The sequence below is a fragment of the Microcaecilia unicolor genome, chromosome 5 (assembly GCF_901765095.1).
Source record: "Microcaecilia unicolor chromosome 5, aMicUni1.1, whole genome shotgun sequence".
NCBI lineage: Eukaryota > Metazoa > Chordata > Amphibia > Gymnophiona > Siphonopidae > Microcaecilia > Microcaecilia unicolor.
The window spans coordinates 189975991-189995023 of NC_044035.1; the positions used below are offsets into that span (position 1 = coordinate 189975991).

The window sequence follows — 19033 nt, forward strand, 5'->3', positions numbered from 1 at the left end:
GGAGGTAGTGTCCTATTGTAGATTAAAAACTGGTTAAAGGATAGAAAACAGAGAGTAGGGTTAAATGGTCAGTATTCTCAATGGAGAAGGGTAGTTAGTGGGGTTCTCCAGGGGTCTGTGCTGGGACCGCTGCTTTTTAACATATTTATAAATGACCTAGAGATGGGAGTAACTAGTGAGGTAATTAAATTTGCTGACGACACAAAGTTATTCAAAGTTGTTAAATCACAAGAGGATTGAACAAACATGTGGACAAAGGGGAGTCGGTTGATATTGTGTATCTGGATTTTCAAAAGGCGTTTGACAAGGTACCTCATGAAAGGCTACAGAGGAAATTGAAGGGTCATGGGATAGGAGGAAATGTCCTATTGTGGATTAAAAACTGGTTGAAGGATAGGAAACAGAGAGTGGGATTAAATGGGCAGTATTCACAATGGAGAAGGGTAGTTAGTGGGGTTCCTCAGGGGTCCGTGCTAGGACCGCTGCTTTTTAATATATTTATAAATGATTTAGAGATGGGAGTAACTAGCGAGGTAATTAAATTTGCTGATGACACAAAGTTATTCAAAGTCGTTAAATCGCGACAGGATTGTGAAAAATTACAAGAGGACCTTACGAGACTGGGAGACTGGGCGGCTAAATGGCAGATGATGTTTAATGTGAGCAAGTGCAAGGTGATGCATGTGGGAAAAAAGAACCCGAATTATAGCTACGTCATGCAAGGTTCCACGTTAGGAGTTACGGACCAAGAAAGGGATCTGGGTGTCGTCGTCGATAACACACTGAAACCTTCTGCTCAGTGTGCTGCTGCGGCTAAGAAAGCGAATAGAATGTTGGGTATTATTAGGAAAGGTATGGAAAACAGGTGTGAGGATGTTATAATGCCGTTGTATCGCTCCATGGTGCGACCGCACCTTGAGTATTGTGTTCAATTCTGGTCGCCGCATCTCAAGAAAGATATAGTAGAATTGGAAAAGGTGCAGCGAAGGGCGACTAAAATGATAGCGGGGATGGGACGACTTCCCTATGAAGAAAGACTAAGGAGGCTAGGGCTATACAGCTTGGAGAAGAGACGGCTGAGGGGAGACATGATAGAGGTATATAAAATAATGAGTGGAGTGGAACAGGTGGATGTGAAGCTTCTGTTCACGCTTTCCAAAAATACTAGGACTAGGGGGCATGCGATGAAACTACAGTGTAGTAAATTTAAAACAATCGGAGAAAATTTTTCTTCACCCAACGTGTAATTAAACTCTGGAATTCGTTGCCGGAGAAAGTGGTGAAGGCGGTTAGCTTAGCAGAGTTTAAAAAGGGGTTGGACGGTTTCCTAAAGGACAAGTCCATAAACCGCTACTAAACGGACTTGGAAAAATCCAAAATTCCAGGAATAACATGTATAGAATGTTTGTACGTTTGGGAAGCTTGCCAGGTGCCCTTGGCCTGGATTGGCCGCTGTCGTGGACAGGATGCTGGGCTCGATGGACCCTTGGTCTTTTCCCAGTATGGCATTACTTATGTACTTACTTATGTACTTATGTAGGATTGTGAAAAATTACAAGAGGAACTTACGAGACTGGGAGACTGGGCATCTAAATGGCAGATGACGTTTAATGTGAGCAAGTGCAAAGTGATGCATGTGGGAAAGAGGAACCCAAATTATAACTATGTAATGCAAGGTTCCACGTTAGGAGTCACAGACCAAGAAAGGGATCTAGGTGTTGTCGTTGATGATATGTTGAAACCTTCTACTCAGTGTGCTTCAGCGGCTAAGAAAGCAAATAGAATGTTAGGTATTATTAGGAAAACAATGGAAAACAAAAATGAGGATGTTATAATGCCCTTGTATTGCTCCATGGTGCGACCGCACTTCGAATATTGTGTTCAATTCTGGTCACTGCATCTCAAAAAAGATATAGTGGAATTAGAAAATGTGGAGAAAGGACGACAAAAATGATAAAGGGGATGGGACGACTTCTCCATGAGGAAAGGCTAAAGTGGCTAGGGCTCCTCAGCTTGGAGAAAAGACGGCTGAGGGGAGATATGATAGAGGTCTATATAATAATGAGTGGAGTGGAAAGGGTAGACGTGAAGCATCTGTTTACTCTTTCCAAAAATACTAGGACTAAGGGACATTCAATGAAACTACAAAGTAGTAAATTTAAAACGAATCGGAGAAAATGTTTCTTCACTCAACGTGTAATTAAACTCTGGAATTTGATGCCAGAGAATGTGGTAAAGATGGTTAGCTTTGTGGGGTTTTAAAAAGGTTTGGACGGCTTCCTAAAGGAAAAATCCATAGCCCATTATTAAAATGGACTGGGGGAAAATCCACGGCTTATTTCTGGAATAAGCAGTATAAGATGTTTTGTACTTTTGGGGGATCTTGCCAGGTATTTGTGACCTGATTTGGTCACTGTTGGAAACAGGATCCTGGGTTTGATGGACCTTTATTCTGTCCCAGTATGGCAATACTTATGTACTTATATATACTTATGTTATGGCCACTGGGGGAGTAAAGAGAGGTCATCCCTTATTCCCTACAGTGGTCATCTGGTCATTTAGGGCACCTTTTTGTGCCTTATTCATTATAAAAACAGGTCTAGCTCAAAATGTCTTAGTTTTAGTCCTGGACGGTTTTGTTTTGTTCCATTATGGCTGAAAAACGTCCATTAGGAACACTCAGATCCCACCCTTAACATGCCCCCGACATGCCCCTTGTGATTTGAATGTACTTCTGATGGACTTCATAGAAAAACGTTTAAAAACTGGTTTTGAAAATACCAATTTGGACAGTTTTGTGAGAACAACGTATAAATGCAGATTTATGCCACTTTTTGGACATTTTTGAAAATGAGCTTCATGATATCTCTGGTACTGTACATAAATGGTTCTCCTCTTTCCTAGAGGAACATTCTTTTAAAGTACTACAATCTGCCTCTACTTCACAATCCTACCCCACTCCATGTGGTGTCCCTCAGGGTTCGGTCCTTTCACCATTGCTGTTTAACCTTTTTATAAGCTTCTAGGCACTGCTGACTTCCTATTGATTCACTACACTAATCCATCTTCACGTGATCTGAAACCAATTCAGAACTGCTGGGCTTGATGGACGTTTGGTCTTTTCCCAGCGTGGCAGTGCTTATGTACTAACTGTCTTTGAGAGGTGGCAACTTGGCTTAATACACATCACCTGGTTTTAAACCCAGATACAGCGATAGCCTCCTGGATAACAGGTCATAACCCTACACCAATGTTAATTCCCACCCTATTTGACAGACAGATCACTCGTTTCCTCATTCAAACATCCTGGAGTAATCTTCGACTCAGCCCTTTCTTAAACCTCACAGATATCCGCTGCTGTGAAGAAATCATTTTATTCCTCCGACAGTTACGGACAATCAGAAATTCAATAGATCAGAAATCATTATGCACTTTGTCATATGCATATATTACTATGTGCTATGACTACTGTAATGTTATTTATGTTGGTATTACTAAAACTAACTTAAACGGTTACAAACCATTCAGAACACTGCAGCTTGTGTCATTTGTCAGGCCACTAAATATGATAGGATTACTCCTCTTCTACAATATCTTCATTGGACCCCTATCGAATTCAGAGTTAGATTCAAAATTCTTATACTAACACATAAGGCACTTCACACCAACATACCTTCTTATATTGCAGTATTGACAATTCCATATATGCCAAGCCGTTCTCTTCGCTTTCTTACAGATAAAAATTGGTTCTACCCCCGCCATCTAGAGCAAGATGAGAATCCACTCGCTCATCGGCTTTCTACTTTCACTCCCCAGCATTATGGAATTCCTTACCAAAGCAAATCAGACTAGAAGGGTCCCATACACAATTTCGTAAAGCATTAAAAACACATTTCTACCAACTGGCTTTTTCCATCGAATGATGTGGGATCTCAATAGATAGATCACACAGGAATCTGGTGTAATGTATGTCTCTGTGGTTGATGTATGAATGTTATTTTATGCTTGCATGCCATACTATCTTGAGCGTCACGGTCAGTCATGCTGGTCCCGGTGACGGCCACCGTTTGTGAGCCTTTGTGTTGTTACAAGACCAGGGGTATCAGGCCAGAAGCCTGTGGACTCTGTTCCTGGAATAGTGGTTGGAAAGCCCAGAGCTTCACCTGCAATAGCCGCCGTTCCCCAGCGGTTGAGCCCCTGGGTTCTGGTGGCCAACAGGACTTAGGAGGGACTGGGCAGGAACAGAATTTGCTAGACAGAAAGGAGAGTCATGTCCAGGTTAACAGGTACAGACAGGAAACTAGCAGAAGCCGGGGCAGGCATAGGCTTACAGGAACAGGTAGACGACTACTAGACAGCAAGGTCAGGTCCAGGCTACAGGTTCAGGCAGGCGGCAAGTAGACAGCAAGGTCAGGTTCAGGCTTCAGGTCAGGCAGGCAGCGTTCATGAGAACAGTCAGGTACAGGCTTAGAGGCAGGCAAGCAGCATTCAGGAGAATGGTTAGGTTCAGGTTTACAAGTCAGGCAGGCAGCATTCAGAAGAATGGTTAGGTTCAGGCTTCAGGTCAGGCAGGCAGGCAGGCAGGCAGGCAGCATTCAGAAGAATGGTCAGGATTCAGGTCAGGCAGGCAGGCAGCATTCAGGTGAATGGTCAGGTTCAGGCTTACAGCTCAAGCAGACAGTGAGCCAAAAAGTAAAGAGAAATGCACCAGTGCCACTTCCAGAAAAGTAGCTGAGGCCCCGAACACAGTAGTCAGCTCTCCCCTAAGATATGAGGGCGTCTGACGTCATGGAGGACGCACCCTCACCAGGGGGAGGAGTCAGGAAGGAGGAAGCTTGCCGAAGGATACCCAAGCCGTGCACATGCCATGCGCAGCCCGGCCAAGGATGAAGTACTAAAGGGAGCGCCCCGCCACAGCCCCACCACCCCCACAGCGTGCCAGTCACACGCGTCACTGGCAGACCCCAGGACTGAGCCGGAGCCAGGTTCATGACACTGAGTGAGAGATTTGTCTTCTCTCCTATCTTTTAATTGGAGTTCCTAAATTTATATATTATTTTAAAGTTTTTTCTAATATTTGCTTTGTAAACTGTTCTGTTTTGCTATGCAATATATAACAGTATAGTAAATAAATAAATGATAAACGATAAGGAAGGTGGGAATGGAGACTTGGGGAACATGCTGGATATGGTGGAAGGAGAGTTTGAGAGCATACTGGGCACAGAGGAATGGGGAAGGAGAGATTGGGGAACATTCTAGGTATGGAGGGTGGAAACGAAGATTAGGGAGACATGGTGGAAGGGGAGATTGTGGGATGTGCTGGGCATGGAGGAATGTGGGAGGTGAAATGGGGGGGTCATGCTGGGCATGGAGGGTGGAAAGGGAGATTAGGGTGACATGCTGGGCACAGAGGAGTGAAGGTGGAAGGAAAGGGGCTGGTGCTGGAGAGGAGGGAAGGCAGAAAGAGAGATCAGGGAGATGCTGGTTAGGAAGGAAGGTGGAAGGGAAAAACAGGAAGAGATGTGGGCAAAAAGGAAGGGAAAACAGGAGGGATGCCTGGCACTGATGGAAAGGAAAGAGGGGAGATGTTAGAAATGGGTGGGGAAAAGAGATAGATAGAAGCATTAAAAAGAGGGAGCTGGAAGACTGGAGGATGAGAAAGAGGGATAAAATTTGAGAGGCAAAAAAATGTATTGGGGGAAGCTGAGCATGAAAAAATCAATGTCTGAGTGGAAGAAATTAAGAAGATAGGAGGAGAGGAAAACATGGCAAATGGACAGGAGGCCCTGGACAGTGATCTAAGAGCTAAGGAGCAGAGACAGAGATCACTATGCTTAGAAAAATAAAATTACCAGGCATAAAGGTAGAAAAATAATTTTATTTTCCATTTATTGATTGCAATGGTCAATTTTGGGAACTGACATCTGCTATCTGTATATTTTGCACTGGTGTTGTGCTGCATGTAGTCTGGCTTCTTAAGCTTTCAAGCTAACTGTTGTTTACATGTTTCTACTCTTAGGGGCCCTTTTACCAAAACTTAGTATGCGCTAATGGGAATTAGTGTGCGTTAAGTGCCCTGTGGCCCATAAGTATAAAATAGGACAGGCATAATTTAGCGCGTGCTAATTCCATTAGCATTCACTAAGCTTTAGTGAAAGAGTCCCTTAGTTTGTGGTCACTTATCCTGTATTTGCATTTGAATACATAATTTGAACTAGTACTTTTGGAGAGAATTAAAGTATGTCTAAATGCTCTATGATGATGTATATATCTAGTCACTTCTTGAAAACGCTCATCAATTTATATTAACTTATCTGAGTATAACGCTGCGCAAATAACATTCTTGCTGCCGTTATAAACTGTGATGCTTTGTAGAGACTGTGCATATTCTTTCATTGTGCTGGAATCATAAAAGTCCAGTAGTAAGTATATTGTTGCTCTAGAGCCCATGTAATATTTATTTTATAGCTCTGTCTTTTCATAGGTGTTAGGGCTATTATGGTGTGATGTTTCCTATATAGGTTTTGAGTGTCTTTTCAGGTTCTTGTGTTATTTTGCAGTAGTTTTCAAGTTCAAGCGGCTGGTGATTTTCATTTGCCACCATATCAGCGTTGTGCTTGTCACTCCTTAAATCTGGTTGCTACACATGATGCTGCAGAAGCAGAATCTGATTTGGCTTACAAAAAGCTGTATTGGTCAACTTTTGCCAAATACCAAGCGTTATGGAACAAAACAGTCACAAAGCGTGATGTCTGCTAAGGTTATTGAACAAACATTTTGCCTCCATTTTGTTATTCTTAACCAGACTCACTGGAACTTCATCTACAACTCAATGGAACGGCTTAATCGTCTAATCGCTGAAAAAGGCATCAATGCCATGAATTCAGTCTGCAAACAGATGTTCCCAAGTTTTGTTGTTCAGAAATCACGTTTATCGCTGAATATGTCTCTGTAATGAAACCCTTGACGCAAGCTTTAGCCATTCTTCAATGAGAAACTAAAGCGTTCATGACCTACCTTGTGCCCACTCTTGTCAGCCATTAATAAGAGGATTACTAAATGGCATACAGAAGTGCTTTGAAGAACTGTTAACGGATTAGGAACTTATAGCAGCTGCAATACTACACCCAAAGTTCAAGACTGCATGGATCAAGGATTCTAGGTAGAAATTGGTAGGAATGGATTTGCTGTTGAAAAAAATCTAAGCCAAGAGTTCAGTCCCAGTTAACATTATGTAGATGCCACAGCGACTCCAACATAGTTGAATGTGGATGATGATTTCTTCACTTTCAACACAGCAGACACCAACACCACAAGCAGCAAAGCTCTTCTGTCTGCCTGCATGAACAGTGTAAATTCTGTTTCTGTTCTTGAAGACACCTTTTCTGAACTAAACATTGCTTTACCAGCCAGTGCTGCATGTGAATAATGTTTGTTTAATGTTGCTGGACAGCTGTTTAGTCCAAAAAGGTAAAATGACTGATGACCATTTTGAACACCAGCTACTGTTGGGTCTTAACTCAGCATTTGATTTAAAAAAAATCAAATAGGAAACTAATATAACAATGTGTCCGACTTGTTCAATAACCTCAACAGACATCATACCTCAGGACCCCAAAGAGCCATACTAAGGGAGGGCCACAAGCCAAGCATAAAGGTATCATCCTTTTTCTCTAGAATCCCATACAGATCCACTGTGAACCATTGCAACCAGCCTCCAAAAACACCCTGATGTAACTATTGAAGAGGTTTGTGCCATACTCCGATCTTTCAGTATCTCCCCAAGTGTCTTCCTGACCACTCCACCTGGGTGCAATCTTCTGCAAACCAGATGTAACCATCTCATTCTCCTCCTCTATATCAGAGAGAGTGGACATCAGAACCTCACAAGTTCCCCAAGAACTTTCCACTGTCTACCCTGATAGGACCTTGCTTCTGTAGGAACAGTTTCTGTAAACTCAGAATATCAGCTATCCCTTCTGTAAGCATTCCGCCAGAGGAACCAGAACAGGAACACTCTTACCCCAAGTTCCTACAGAGAATCAGCAAGGAACTCTCTAGGCTCCATCCAGTGAAAGATAACAAAAAAGGCCTTTCAATCCATTCTACAGTTTGTTTAGAGTTGCTGGATGTTGTTTAGTCCAAAGATTTTCAATCCATTCTACAGTTTGTTTAGAGTTGCTGGACAGTTGTTTAATCCAAAAAGAGGTACTCTTGGCCCTTTAACTCAGCATTTGATAAAACATCAAATAATAAAGACTAAAATAATGATGTGTCCGACTTGTTCAATAACCTCAACAGGCATCGCACTTCGTTGGGGCAGGGGAGGGGGAGAATGACAGATTGTTGCCCAGCTTGTTAAAAGGCTATTAAACTTGTAATTTCATTTATATTTCTGTTCCATTGTACCCTCAGAGATCTAGACAGATCACAAGTTGATATGTACACATTCTGAATACAGTACTGCTGCTTGTAAACATACTAAATTCTGTGGTCCAACTTTTTACTTTGTAGTAAAAAAGTCACTTTAAGAGCTGTACTTTATTAATTTTACTTGAGTATTTTCTTGGATAAGATTTTCTACTTTTGAAGCCAATACTTTTACTTTTTTCTTAAGCACTCTTAAAAAGTAACGGACCCATCACTGGTCAGGATGCTCTTGTAGCTCTGTCACTTTGAGCCACACACTGGTCCTCATTGCAAGAATAACACTGACAGTGTGGGTACCAAAAGGCTTTCAGTGTTATTCTTGCACTGAGAGATGAGAACATGAAATTATAGGCATTGTCTGGCTCAAAGTGACTGGCCCCATGGAATAGGACGATGACCTTGTACTACATTACAAAGCCAAGTTGCAAAATGACTGATCTATGCCTTGCTTTCATCAGTGGCTGAATTTTCCTTACCTGAGTTTCCAGAGAAATCTTCTCTTCCTTCATTTTGTCAATATATTTAAGCAAAACAAGCTTCTCTTTTTTCATTGCCTTAATTTCCTTTCTTTCTTCATCCCGCATTGACAATATCTTCTGATTACACTTCTCTGACATAGAAATCAGCATTGAATGCAAAGGCTCCATAGAACGAATTTTCTCCCTCTGCTGGGCTAAACAAAAAGTCTCATGTTAAGTCTCCTTTCAACTGTGGTCTAAATCTATACAAGAAGGCTAAATCTACAGCAGGATAGTTTCACTTATGATTAATTTGCATAGGTATTTATTTTCCTTGATAGAATACTAGCGTAGCTGGGTATGTAAGTGCATATATGGTTAGGCACAAGCACTTAACAGCAGGCATAGAGCAAGTGTAAATGCTCCTGCTTAGATCCTGGATATGTGCATGTAACATAGTATTCTTTAAGTTACATGCAGAAGTGTGAGTCTTGCTCATGCTTTTCCCATACTGTGCTCATGTTGGCATTTATAACTTAAATGCCTGTACCCTGCAACACAACGAAACCAAAGCTTGTAATGGACATATAATAACTCTTCCTCTCTACGACTCCCTAATGTGTCTGTTACACGTGAACCTTATTCTACCACAACATTACTGTATTTGTTCATACTGGAATTGGTGAACGCCTTTACGGTACTATGTAAGCCACATTGAGCCTGCAAATAGGTGGGAAAATGTGGGATACAAATGTAACAAATAAATAAAATAAATAAATATTTGGTGCCCATACATTGGCACCCACTTTTTAAAATTAGCCCCCAAATATTTTACAATCTGATGCTTGAAAATCTATTGTGATTCAAGGATGGAGATCCGATTATTGGAGGGATTTCAATTTAACAAAAAGCCCAACATTGGACAACTCAGGCGGAGGGGGAAAATAGAGTATGCAAAGTTATTTACCTATAGCAGGTGTTCTCTGAGTATGGCAGGATGAATATCCCACACTGATGGGTGGTGCCATCCGATGGAGCCCTGCATGGGAACTGCTCTCCAGCAACTTTGAGAAGCCTTTAATAAGGGTGCACTGTGCATGCACGCACCTTCCTGCTTGCAGCCTGCTACAGATGAGTAACTTCACTTTCTCTAAGGACAAGCAGGATGTAAGATCCACACTGATGGGTATCCCTAGCTACCAGGCTATCCAAAAATAAAAATAAAAGTGGGGGGGGGGGGGGGGGGGTAGAGAGGCCTGCAAAAATCAAGGTATAATGAAGAACTGCTTTTTTTTTATTTGGACAGCTTGGATCTACTACTACTACTACTAATAACATTTGTATAGCGCTACCAGCTGCACGCAACGCTGAACACTTGACATAGAGAGACAGTCCCTGCTCAAAGAGCTTACAATCTACGTAAAACAGACAGACAAGACAGACAGACAAGACATTACGGGCAAGGGAATTACAGGGTACAGAGGAACAGGGAAGGAGGAGGGCAAATGAGTAACAGTTAGGGGCCAAAGGCAGTAGTGAAAAGGTGAGCTTTCAACATAGATTTAAAAACAGGTAGAGATGGAGCTAGACGTATGGGTTCAGGAAGACGGTTCCAGGCATAAGGTGCTGCAAGATAAAAGGAACGAAGTCTGGAGTTAGCGGTGGAGGAGAAGGGGGACGACAAGAGAGATTTGTTCAGAGAGCGGAGTTGGCGGGGAGGAGTGTAGGGAGAAACGAGAGAGGAGAAGTAGTGAGGGGTCATAGAGTGGATGCATTTAAAGGTCAGTAAGAGGAGTTTGAATTGTATACGGAAGTGAATAGGGAGCCAGTGAAGTGACTTGAGGAGTGGGCTAGTGTGGGCATAGCGATTTTGGCGAAAAATAAGTCGAGCTGCAGAATTCTGGACAGATTGGAGAGGAGAAAGATGATTGAGTGGAAGACCAGTGAGAAGTAAATTGCAATAGCCCAAGCGAGAAGTAATAAGGGTGTGAATAAGGGTTCTGGTGGCGTATTCAGAAAGGAAAGGGCGAATTTTGCTAATGTTGAAGATAAAGAAGCAAACAACCAAACAAAGCAAACACTGGGCCTTCAGGATTGAGAAAAATGTAGTTCTTTATTTATAATGGAGACCCGACACGGTCCGTGTTTCGGCGTACAAACGCCTGCATCAGGGGTCAAGGGACTCCTATAGGTCAGCAAGATAATAAGTTGACAAAGATGTGGAATGAACAATCAGGTTATATTACCTCATTCCTGGGGGTCAGCTTCTTACGCCGAAACACGGACCGTGTCGGGTCTCCATTATAAATAAAGAACTACATTTTTCTCAATCCTGAAGGCCCAGTGTTTGCTTTGTTTGGTTGTTTGGTTGTTCTTGTATACTGTATTCCCTCTCTTTTGTGACTGTAGAAGATAAAGAAGAGACAGGTTTTGGCGATTTGTTGAATATGGACAGAGAAGGAAAGAGAGGAATCGAAGATAACTCCAAGGTTACGAGCTGAGGAGACAGGGAGGATATGAGAGCCATTAACATAGATAGAGAATGGGGGAAGAGGGGAGGAGGGTTTAGGGGAAAAAATAAGAAGTTCAGTTTTAGCCATGTTTAATTTGAGATGGCGTTGAGACATCCAGGTAGCAATGTCAGACAAGCAGGCAGAGATTTTGTCCTGGATTAAGGATGAGATTTCAGGGGTGGAGATGTAAATCTGGGAGTCATCAGCGTAAAGATGGTAGTTAAACCCATGGGATGAGATCAGGGCACCAAGGGAAGAGGTATAGATGGAGAAAAGGAGTGGTCCAAGGACAGAACCCTGAGGCACACCTACTGAAAGCAGAAGGGAAGTTGAAGAGGATCCACCAGATCAGAGACAAAAGGGTCTAGGGGTGTGGAGATGGATTCTAAACCCCAGATAACGAAAGACTGTCTTACTAAACCGGCTGTCTTGCTCTAGACCAGCACTTCCCAGTGTGTAATGATACATTAATATATTGCAGTGATGGCACAAAAAGCAGTCTTTTTAAAGGTTGCAGCATCTCTCTCTCCCGTCCCCTCCCACTGTGGATTCAGCATCTTTCCATCGTCCTGCCCAGCTCCCCCCGCATGCCACCTCATCCTGGTCTGTCAAACCTTCAGTTCTTTGTGGGCAGCAGCAGCCAGAACACATTGACAGGGCCGACCCAGAACCTTTCCTCTACAGCATTCTGCCCTCATGTAAACAGGATTTTGCATCAGAGGGGTGGGTTGTGGTTGAGGAAAAGCTCTGAGTCAACCCCAGCAATGCATTCTGGTGCTGCTGCCCACAAAGAAGTGAAGATTTGACAGGCTGGGGATGGGACACTGGAAGAGGATGAAGAATAGGTGCTAGACTCATGGGAGAGGGGTGCTAAGGGAAAACAGGGACGGATGGGGGGGGGGGGGCTGGACATGGGGGGGCTAAGGAAAGGAGGTGCTGGACTCATGAGGGGGCTGAGGAAAGAAGAAGAGATGCTGAATTTGTAGGTGAGATGAGGAAAGAAGGAGAGGCACCCCAGCCTGCATCGTCTGTCCCAGCCTGCATCGTCTGCCCCAGCCTGCATCGTCTGTCCCAACCTGCATCGTCTGTTCCTGCCTGCATCCTCTGCCACAGCCTGCATCATCTATTCCTGCCTGCATCCTCTGCCCCAGCCTGCATCATCTGTTCCAGCCTGCATCATCTGTCCCTGCCTGCATCCTCTGCCCCAACCTGCATCATCTGTTCCTCCCTGCATCCCGTGCCCCAACCTGCAGCGCCAACTCTAGTCCTGCAACCTCGACTCCTTGTTCCAGCCTTCAGCCTCAGCTCCAGCTGCCTTACCTTTGTTTGTGACTGTTAACTAATGCCTAGGACTGCCTGAGTCTATACATATGGCTCCATTTCACATTCTCCTCCTTGTACTGTCCCTCCCCAATCTACTCCTCCACCCGAAACCACTATGCACTACAGTCATACATTTCCCTTTCATTCATTTTATTACCTCACCATCTCTCTTGTCCTCTTCCTCCTTCCTTGCTTTCTGCCTTCAACACTTCATCCCTTCCATCGCACCTTCCCCATTCTATCTGAGCTCATCTCACCTTCGTCGCCTTCATTGCCACTCTTCTCCTACTCTCCTCCATACTCTCTCACTCCTTCTTCTTCTCTCTGCTGAAGACATCAATCCCAATACTGGTCCCCCTCACCAACCCTCATCCTATTTGTGCAGGTCGCACCGTGACCTTTCCAATCTCATCTCTATTCCTCTCCTTCCTTCCTCTTCTCTGCCCTTCTCATGCGCCCTATGGAATGCCCGCTCCATCTGCAACAAACTTCCCTTTATTCATGACCTTTTTATCACTCGCAGCCTCCATCTGCTCGCGATAACTGAAACTTGGCTCTGCCCTGATGACTCTGCTTCAGTCGCAGCCCTCTCCCATGGTGGTTATCTCTTCTCCCATACTCCTCGCCCTATTGGCCGCGGTGGTGTCATTGATCTATTACTCTCACCCTCTTCCAAATTTCAATCTCTTCTGCCACCTCAGTCTCTCTGTTTTTATTCCTTTGAAGTCCACTCCGTCCGCCTATTCGCTCCTTTGCCTCTTCGAATAGCAGTTATTTATCGTCCCCCTGATAAATCCCTTTCATCCTTTCTCACCGACTTTGATGCTTGGCTTTCCTTCTTTCATGATCCTTCCTCCCCCTCCCTCATTCTTGGCGACTTTAACATTCATGCTGATAATCCCTCCAACTCTTACGTCTCCCAGTTCCTCACCTTAACATCCTCCTTCAATCTTCAACTATGCTCCACTTCCCCTACTCACCAAAATGGTCACTGTCTTGATCTTATCTTCTCCTGTAACTGCTCTCCCTCCAATTCCTTTACCTCAGATCTTCCCCTCTCTGACCATCACCTAATAACTTTCACACTTAAACTTCCTCCCGCCCAATCCCGTCCAATCTTAACCAATTTATCTAGGAATCTCCAGGCCAATGACCCCACTACCCTATCCTCCAGTGTCTCAAACCTCTTCTCTACCACTGCACCATTCAAATCTGTCAATGATTCCATCTTTTCCTACAATACTATTCTATCCTCTGCCTTAGACACTCTTGCACCTCTCATGTCCCGTCCTATAAGACGTACCAAACCCCAGCCCTGGCTGACCCCTAAAATCTGCTACCTACATTCCTGTAACTATTCCGCCGAACGCCTCTGGCTGAAATCTCTTGCCCTTGCTGACTTCACACATTTCAAGTTCATGTTGACCTCCTTCCAATCTGCTGTTTTGCTTGCCAAACAGGACTACTACATCCAGCTGTCTAATTCTCTCGGCTCAAACCCTCGACTTCTCTTCGCCACACTTAACTCTCTCCTCAAGGTGCCTCCATCCACAACTCCCCCCTCTCTATCTCCCCAGACCCCAGCTGAATTCTTCCACGATAAGGTTCAGAAGATAAACCTTAAATTCTCTACCAAACCACCCCCACCTCTCCTTCCCCTTGGTCCTCCCCTTGTCCGTTCTCCTACTTCCTCAACCCCTCCATCCTTTTCCTCCTTTCCTGAAGTCACTGATGAAGAAACATCACATCTTCTCTCCTCCTCAAAACGAACTACCTGTTCCTCTGATCCCATTCCTACCCACCTTCTTAACACCATCTCTCCCACTCTCACCCCTTTTATCTGTCATATCCTCAACCTCTCTCTTTCCACTGCAACCGTTCCTGATGCCTTCAAACATGCTGTGATCACACTGCTCCTGAAGAAGCCTTCACTTGACCCTACCTGTCCTTCCAACTATTGACCCATCTCCCTCCTCCCCGTCCTTTCCAAATTACTTGAACGCACCGTTTACCGCCGCTGCCTTGACTTTCTCTCATTTCAAGCTGTCCTTGACCCATTTCAATCTGGCTTTCGCCCTCTTCATTCAACTGAAACTGCACTTACAAAAGTTTCCAACGACCTGTTCCTGGCCAAATCCAAAGGTCTCTATTCTATCCTCATCCTTCTCGATCTATCCGCTGCTTTTGACACTGTTGACCACAGCCTACTCCTTGATACTGTTACGCTCTGCTACACTTCTCCAGGATGGGTCGGTTTCTGTTTCCTAACCCGGCAGCCGTCATCCAGCTTGGAGCATGAGCAGCAGCCATCTTGGCTAGCTCAGGAGGGGGCAGCCATCTTGTCTAAACGAGAACAGGAAGGAACTCCATATCTGGTCGTGGGAGGATCTCCTATGGGGGCTGCCATGTTGGATGCACCTGAGTTTGGTTTGCTCTGATTGCTTCACTATTTAAAGCACTGCCTCCAGGCCTTCTTTGCTTTGGCCTCAATTGTTCTGAGGAGTTGCTGGGGGAGTGCTGTTCACTGACTATTCTTCTGTTCCTGTTTACCTGTGCACCGGACCTTGGCTAGTTTTCTCGGATTTCGCTTGTTTGCTGCCTGCCTTGACCCTGGGCTGATTTTGACTATTCTTTGCCTGTCGGAGTATCTGGTTCTGGACTGTGTCTGTTTCCTGCCATCCTGGTCAGCGGCTGTGCAACCCCGCCGGTTCCAGAAGTCCTGGTGGCCGCCTGCAGCTGGGAGCTCAACTCCCGGTGAACGGTGGTCGCTTTCCAGGTGAAGCTAGGGGTTTGTCTGTCTGCCTGAGTGCGGTAGCACTCCATCTCTGCCGTGCTCTGTCGGGGCACAAGGGCTCACTACTACTGGGTCATAACATGTACGCTGTCTTCATTTGGATTCCAGGGCTCTGTTCTTTCCGGTTCTCCTCTTACCTCTCACTTCGCACCTTTAGTGTACACTCTGGTGGATCCTCTTCCACTTCTATCCCTCTACCAATCGGTGTGCCCCAGGGTTCTGTTCTCGGTCCTCTCCTTTTCTCCATCTACACTTCTTCCCTTGGATCTCTGATATCATCCCATGGCTTTCAATACCATCTCTATGCTGATGACTCCCAAATCTACCTCTCTACCCCCGAAATCTCAACCAGCATCCAGACCAATGTCTCAGCCTGCCTATCTGATATCACTGCCTGGATGTCTCAACGTCATCTGAAACTTAATATGGCCAAAACTGAGCTTCTCATCTTTCCCCTTAAACCTACCTCTCCTCTCCCCCCTTTCTCTATTTCTGTGGATAGCACTATCATTCTCCCTGTCTCATCAGCTCATAACCTTGGGGTCATCTTTGACTCCTCCCGCTCCTTCTCTGCTCACATTCAGCAGATTGCTAAAACCTGTCGTTTCTTTCTCTATAACATCAGCAAAATCTGTCCCTTCATCTCTGAGCACTCTACCAGAACCCTTATCCACACTCTTATCACCTCTCGATTATTGTAACCTGCTTCTCACCGGCCTCCCCCTTAGCCATCTCTCTCCTCTTCAATCAGTCCAAAACTCTGCTGCGCGACTCATTTTCCGCCAAAGTCGCTATGCTCACATTAATCCTCTCCTTAAGTCACTTCATTGGCTCCCTATCCGTTTCCGCATTCCGTTCAAACTTCTCTTCTTGACCTATAAGTGCATTCACTCTGCCGCTCCCCAGTACCTCTCCACTCTTGTCTCTCCCTATGCCCCCTCTCGGGTACTCCGTTCTGTAGATAAATCTCTCTTGTCTGTCCCCTTCTTCTCTACTGCTAATTCCAGACTCCGTTCCTTTTATCTTGCTGCACCTCACGCCTGGAATAGACTACCCGAGCCTATACGTCTAGCCCCGTCTTGTGAGGGGGAGCTGAGAGAAGAATGGAGAGAGGTGCTGAACTCAAGGGGGGAGGCTGATGGAAAAAGATAGGTACTGAACTCATGGGGAGGCTGAGGGAAGAGGAGGAAGATATATGGAGGGGGCTGAAGAAAGAAGAGGGAAGGCACTGGACTTGCAAGAGGGAGCTGAGGGAAGAAGAGGGACAATGCTGGCCTTGTGAGGGGGTTGAGGGAAGAAAAGGGATGATGCTGGATGTGAGGTGAGCTGAGGGAAGAGGGTGCTGAACTTATGGGAAGGCTGAGGGAAAGGACGAAGATATCTGGGATGGCTCAGAAAAGAAGAGAGAAGGTGCTGGATTTGTGAGGGGGCTGAAGGAGAAGGAGGTACTGCACCAGTGGTGGGAGGGGGGAGGCAGAGGTGCTGGAACTGCAGGGGGAAGGGGGCAGGAGAGAAAGGAAAATGCCAGCCCACAGAGGGAGGGAGGGAGAGAGAGAGAGATATCTGGGACTGTGAGGGATGGAGGGAAGAGAGGGAGATGCTAGACTCAAAGGAGATGTGGCTACAGAAACCCCAATGCAGTGCTCCTTCCCACGCAGTGTATGGTTGGTTGCTCACATAACACAGGAAGAAGCACATCATCATGATTTTTGTAGCCGCATCTCCTTCTGCCAGGCTGGGATTCCTGTGGCCTCTATCCCCTCCAAGCTACTGCCCTGCTGAACACTGAAGCTGCACTTCTTTGGGGGGGGGGGGGGGGGGAGAGGGGACAGAGAGTTACTGGATCATAAGGGGGAAGGGGGCAGAGAAAGGATAAGAAGTTCCTGGTCCAGATAGGTAGAAGGGAAGTGAGAGGGGACAGAGAGATGCTGGACCATAGGGAGGATGGGATAGGGGACAGGTAGAAGCTGGACTATAGGGGTAGAGGAGAAAGAGGGGGCAGGGAGATCTGGGCTACAAGTGTGAGTGGAGAAAGAGAAAGGAGATGCTGGGCTACAAAGATGTGGGAATGGGAAGGGAGGGGAGATGCTTGGCATGGTGGAACCATCATTTGGGAGAGATCATAGGAGTTCTCAAGTAGATAAGTGAGAGGAGGATTTTCAGAAGGCGTTTGACAAAGTACCTCATGAAAGACTCCAGAGGAAATTAGAGACTCATGGGATAGGAGATATTGTCCTACTGTGGATTAAAAACTGGTTAAAAGATAGAAAACAGAGAGTAGGTTTAAATGGTCAGTATTCTCAATGGAGAAGGGTAGTTAGTGGGGTTCCCCAGGGCTCTGTGCTGGGACCACTGCTTTTTAACATATTTATAAATGACCTAGAGATGGGAGTAACTAGTGAGGTAATTAAATTTGCTGATGACACAAAGTTATTCAAAGTCATTAAATCGCAGGAGGATTGTGAAAAATTACAAGAGGACTTTACGAGACTGGGAGACTGGGTGTCTAAATGGCAGATGACGTTTAATGTGAGCAAGTGCAAAGTGATGCATGTGGGAAAGAGGAACCTGAATTATAACTATGTAATGCAAGGTTCCATGTTAGAAGTCACCGACCAAGAAAGGGATCTAGGTGTCGTCGTTGATGATACATCGAAACCTTCTGCTCAGTGTGCTGCGGCGGCTAAGAAAGCAAATAGAATGTTAGGTATTATTAGGAAAGGAATGGAAAACAAAAATGAGAGCGTTATAGTGCCTTTGTATCACTCCATGGTGCGACTGTACCTCGAATATTGTGTTCAATTCTGGTCGCCGCATCTCAAAAAACATATTGTGGAATTAGAGAAGGGCGATGAAAATGATAAAGGGGATGGGACGACTTCCCTATGAGGAAAGCCTAAAGCAGCTAAGGCTCTTCAGCTTGGAGAAAAGGCAGCTGAGGGGAGATATGATAGAGGTCTATAAAATAATGAGTGGAGTTGAATGGATAGACGTGAAGCATCTGTTCACGCTTTCCAAAAGTACTAGGACTAGGGGCATGCGATGAAGCTACAAAGTAATAAATTTAAAATGAATCAGAGAAAATCTTTGTTCACTCAACGTGTAATTAAACTCTGGAATTTGTTGCCAGAGAATGTGGTAAAGGCGGTTAGTTTAGCAGAGTTTAAAAAAGGTTTGGACGGCTTCCCAAAGGAAAAGTCCATAGACCATTATTAAATTGAACTTGGGGAAATATCTTGAAATATCAATGAAGAGTGAAAAGATGAAGTTTGAGTAAGCAGACAGAAATGAAAGAGGAAATATATCAAAGATGGATGAATTGAGGGAATGGAAGAAAGAAGGAGGAAAGTGGAGAAAGGACAAATTGACAGCACTCACTGGAAAGAGAGGAAAGAACAGAAGAGAAACTGGAACCAACATACTTAGAAAAACAAAATGCCCACACAACAAAGGTAGAAAAAAGTGTTTTATATGTCATTTTTTTTGTTTAGTACAACAGGAAATGCATTTCTATT

The 19033-nt window shown here is 44.8% G+C and overlaps 1 protein-coding gene across 1 annotated transcript in view; it reads right to left on the reverse strand.

Moving 5' to 3' along the window:
• Nucleotides 1-19033, reverse strand: part of TSNAXIP1 (translin associated factor X interacting protein 1) — a 1164230-nt gene that overhangs the window by 820063 nt on the left and 325134 nt on the right. Inside the window, exon 6 of the mRNA XM_030203665.1 lies at nucleotides 8907-9103. Within this exon, the coding sequence (XP_030059525.1) occupies nucleotides 8907-9103 (197 nt within the window). The remainder of the gene's footprint in view (nucleotides 1-8906; nucleotides 9104-19033) is intronic.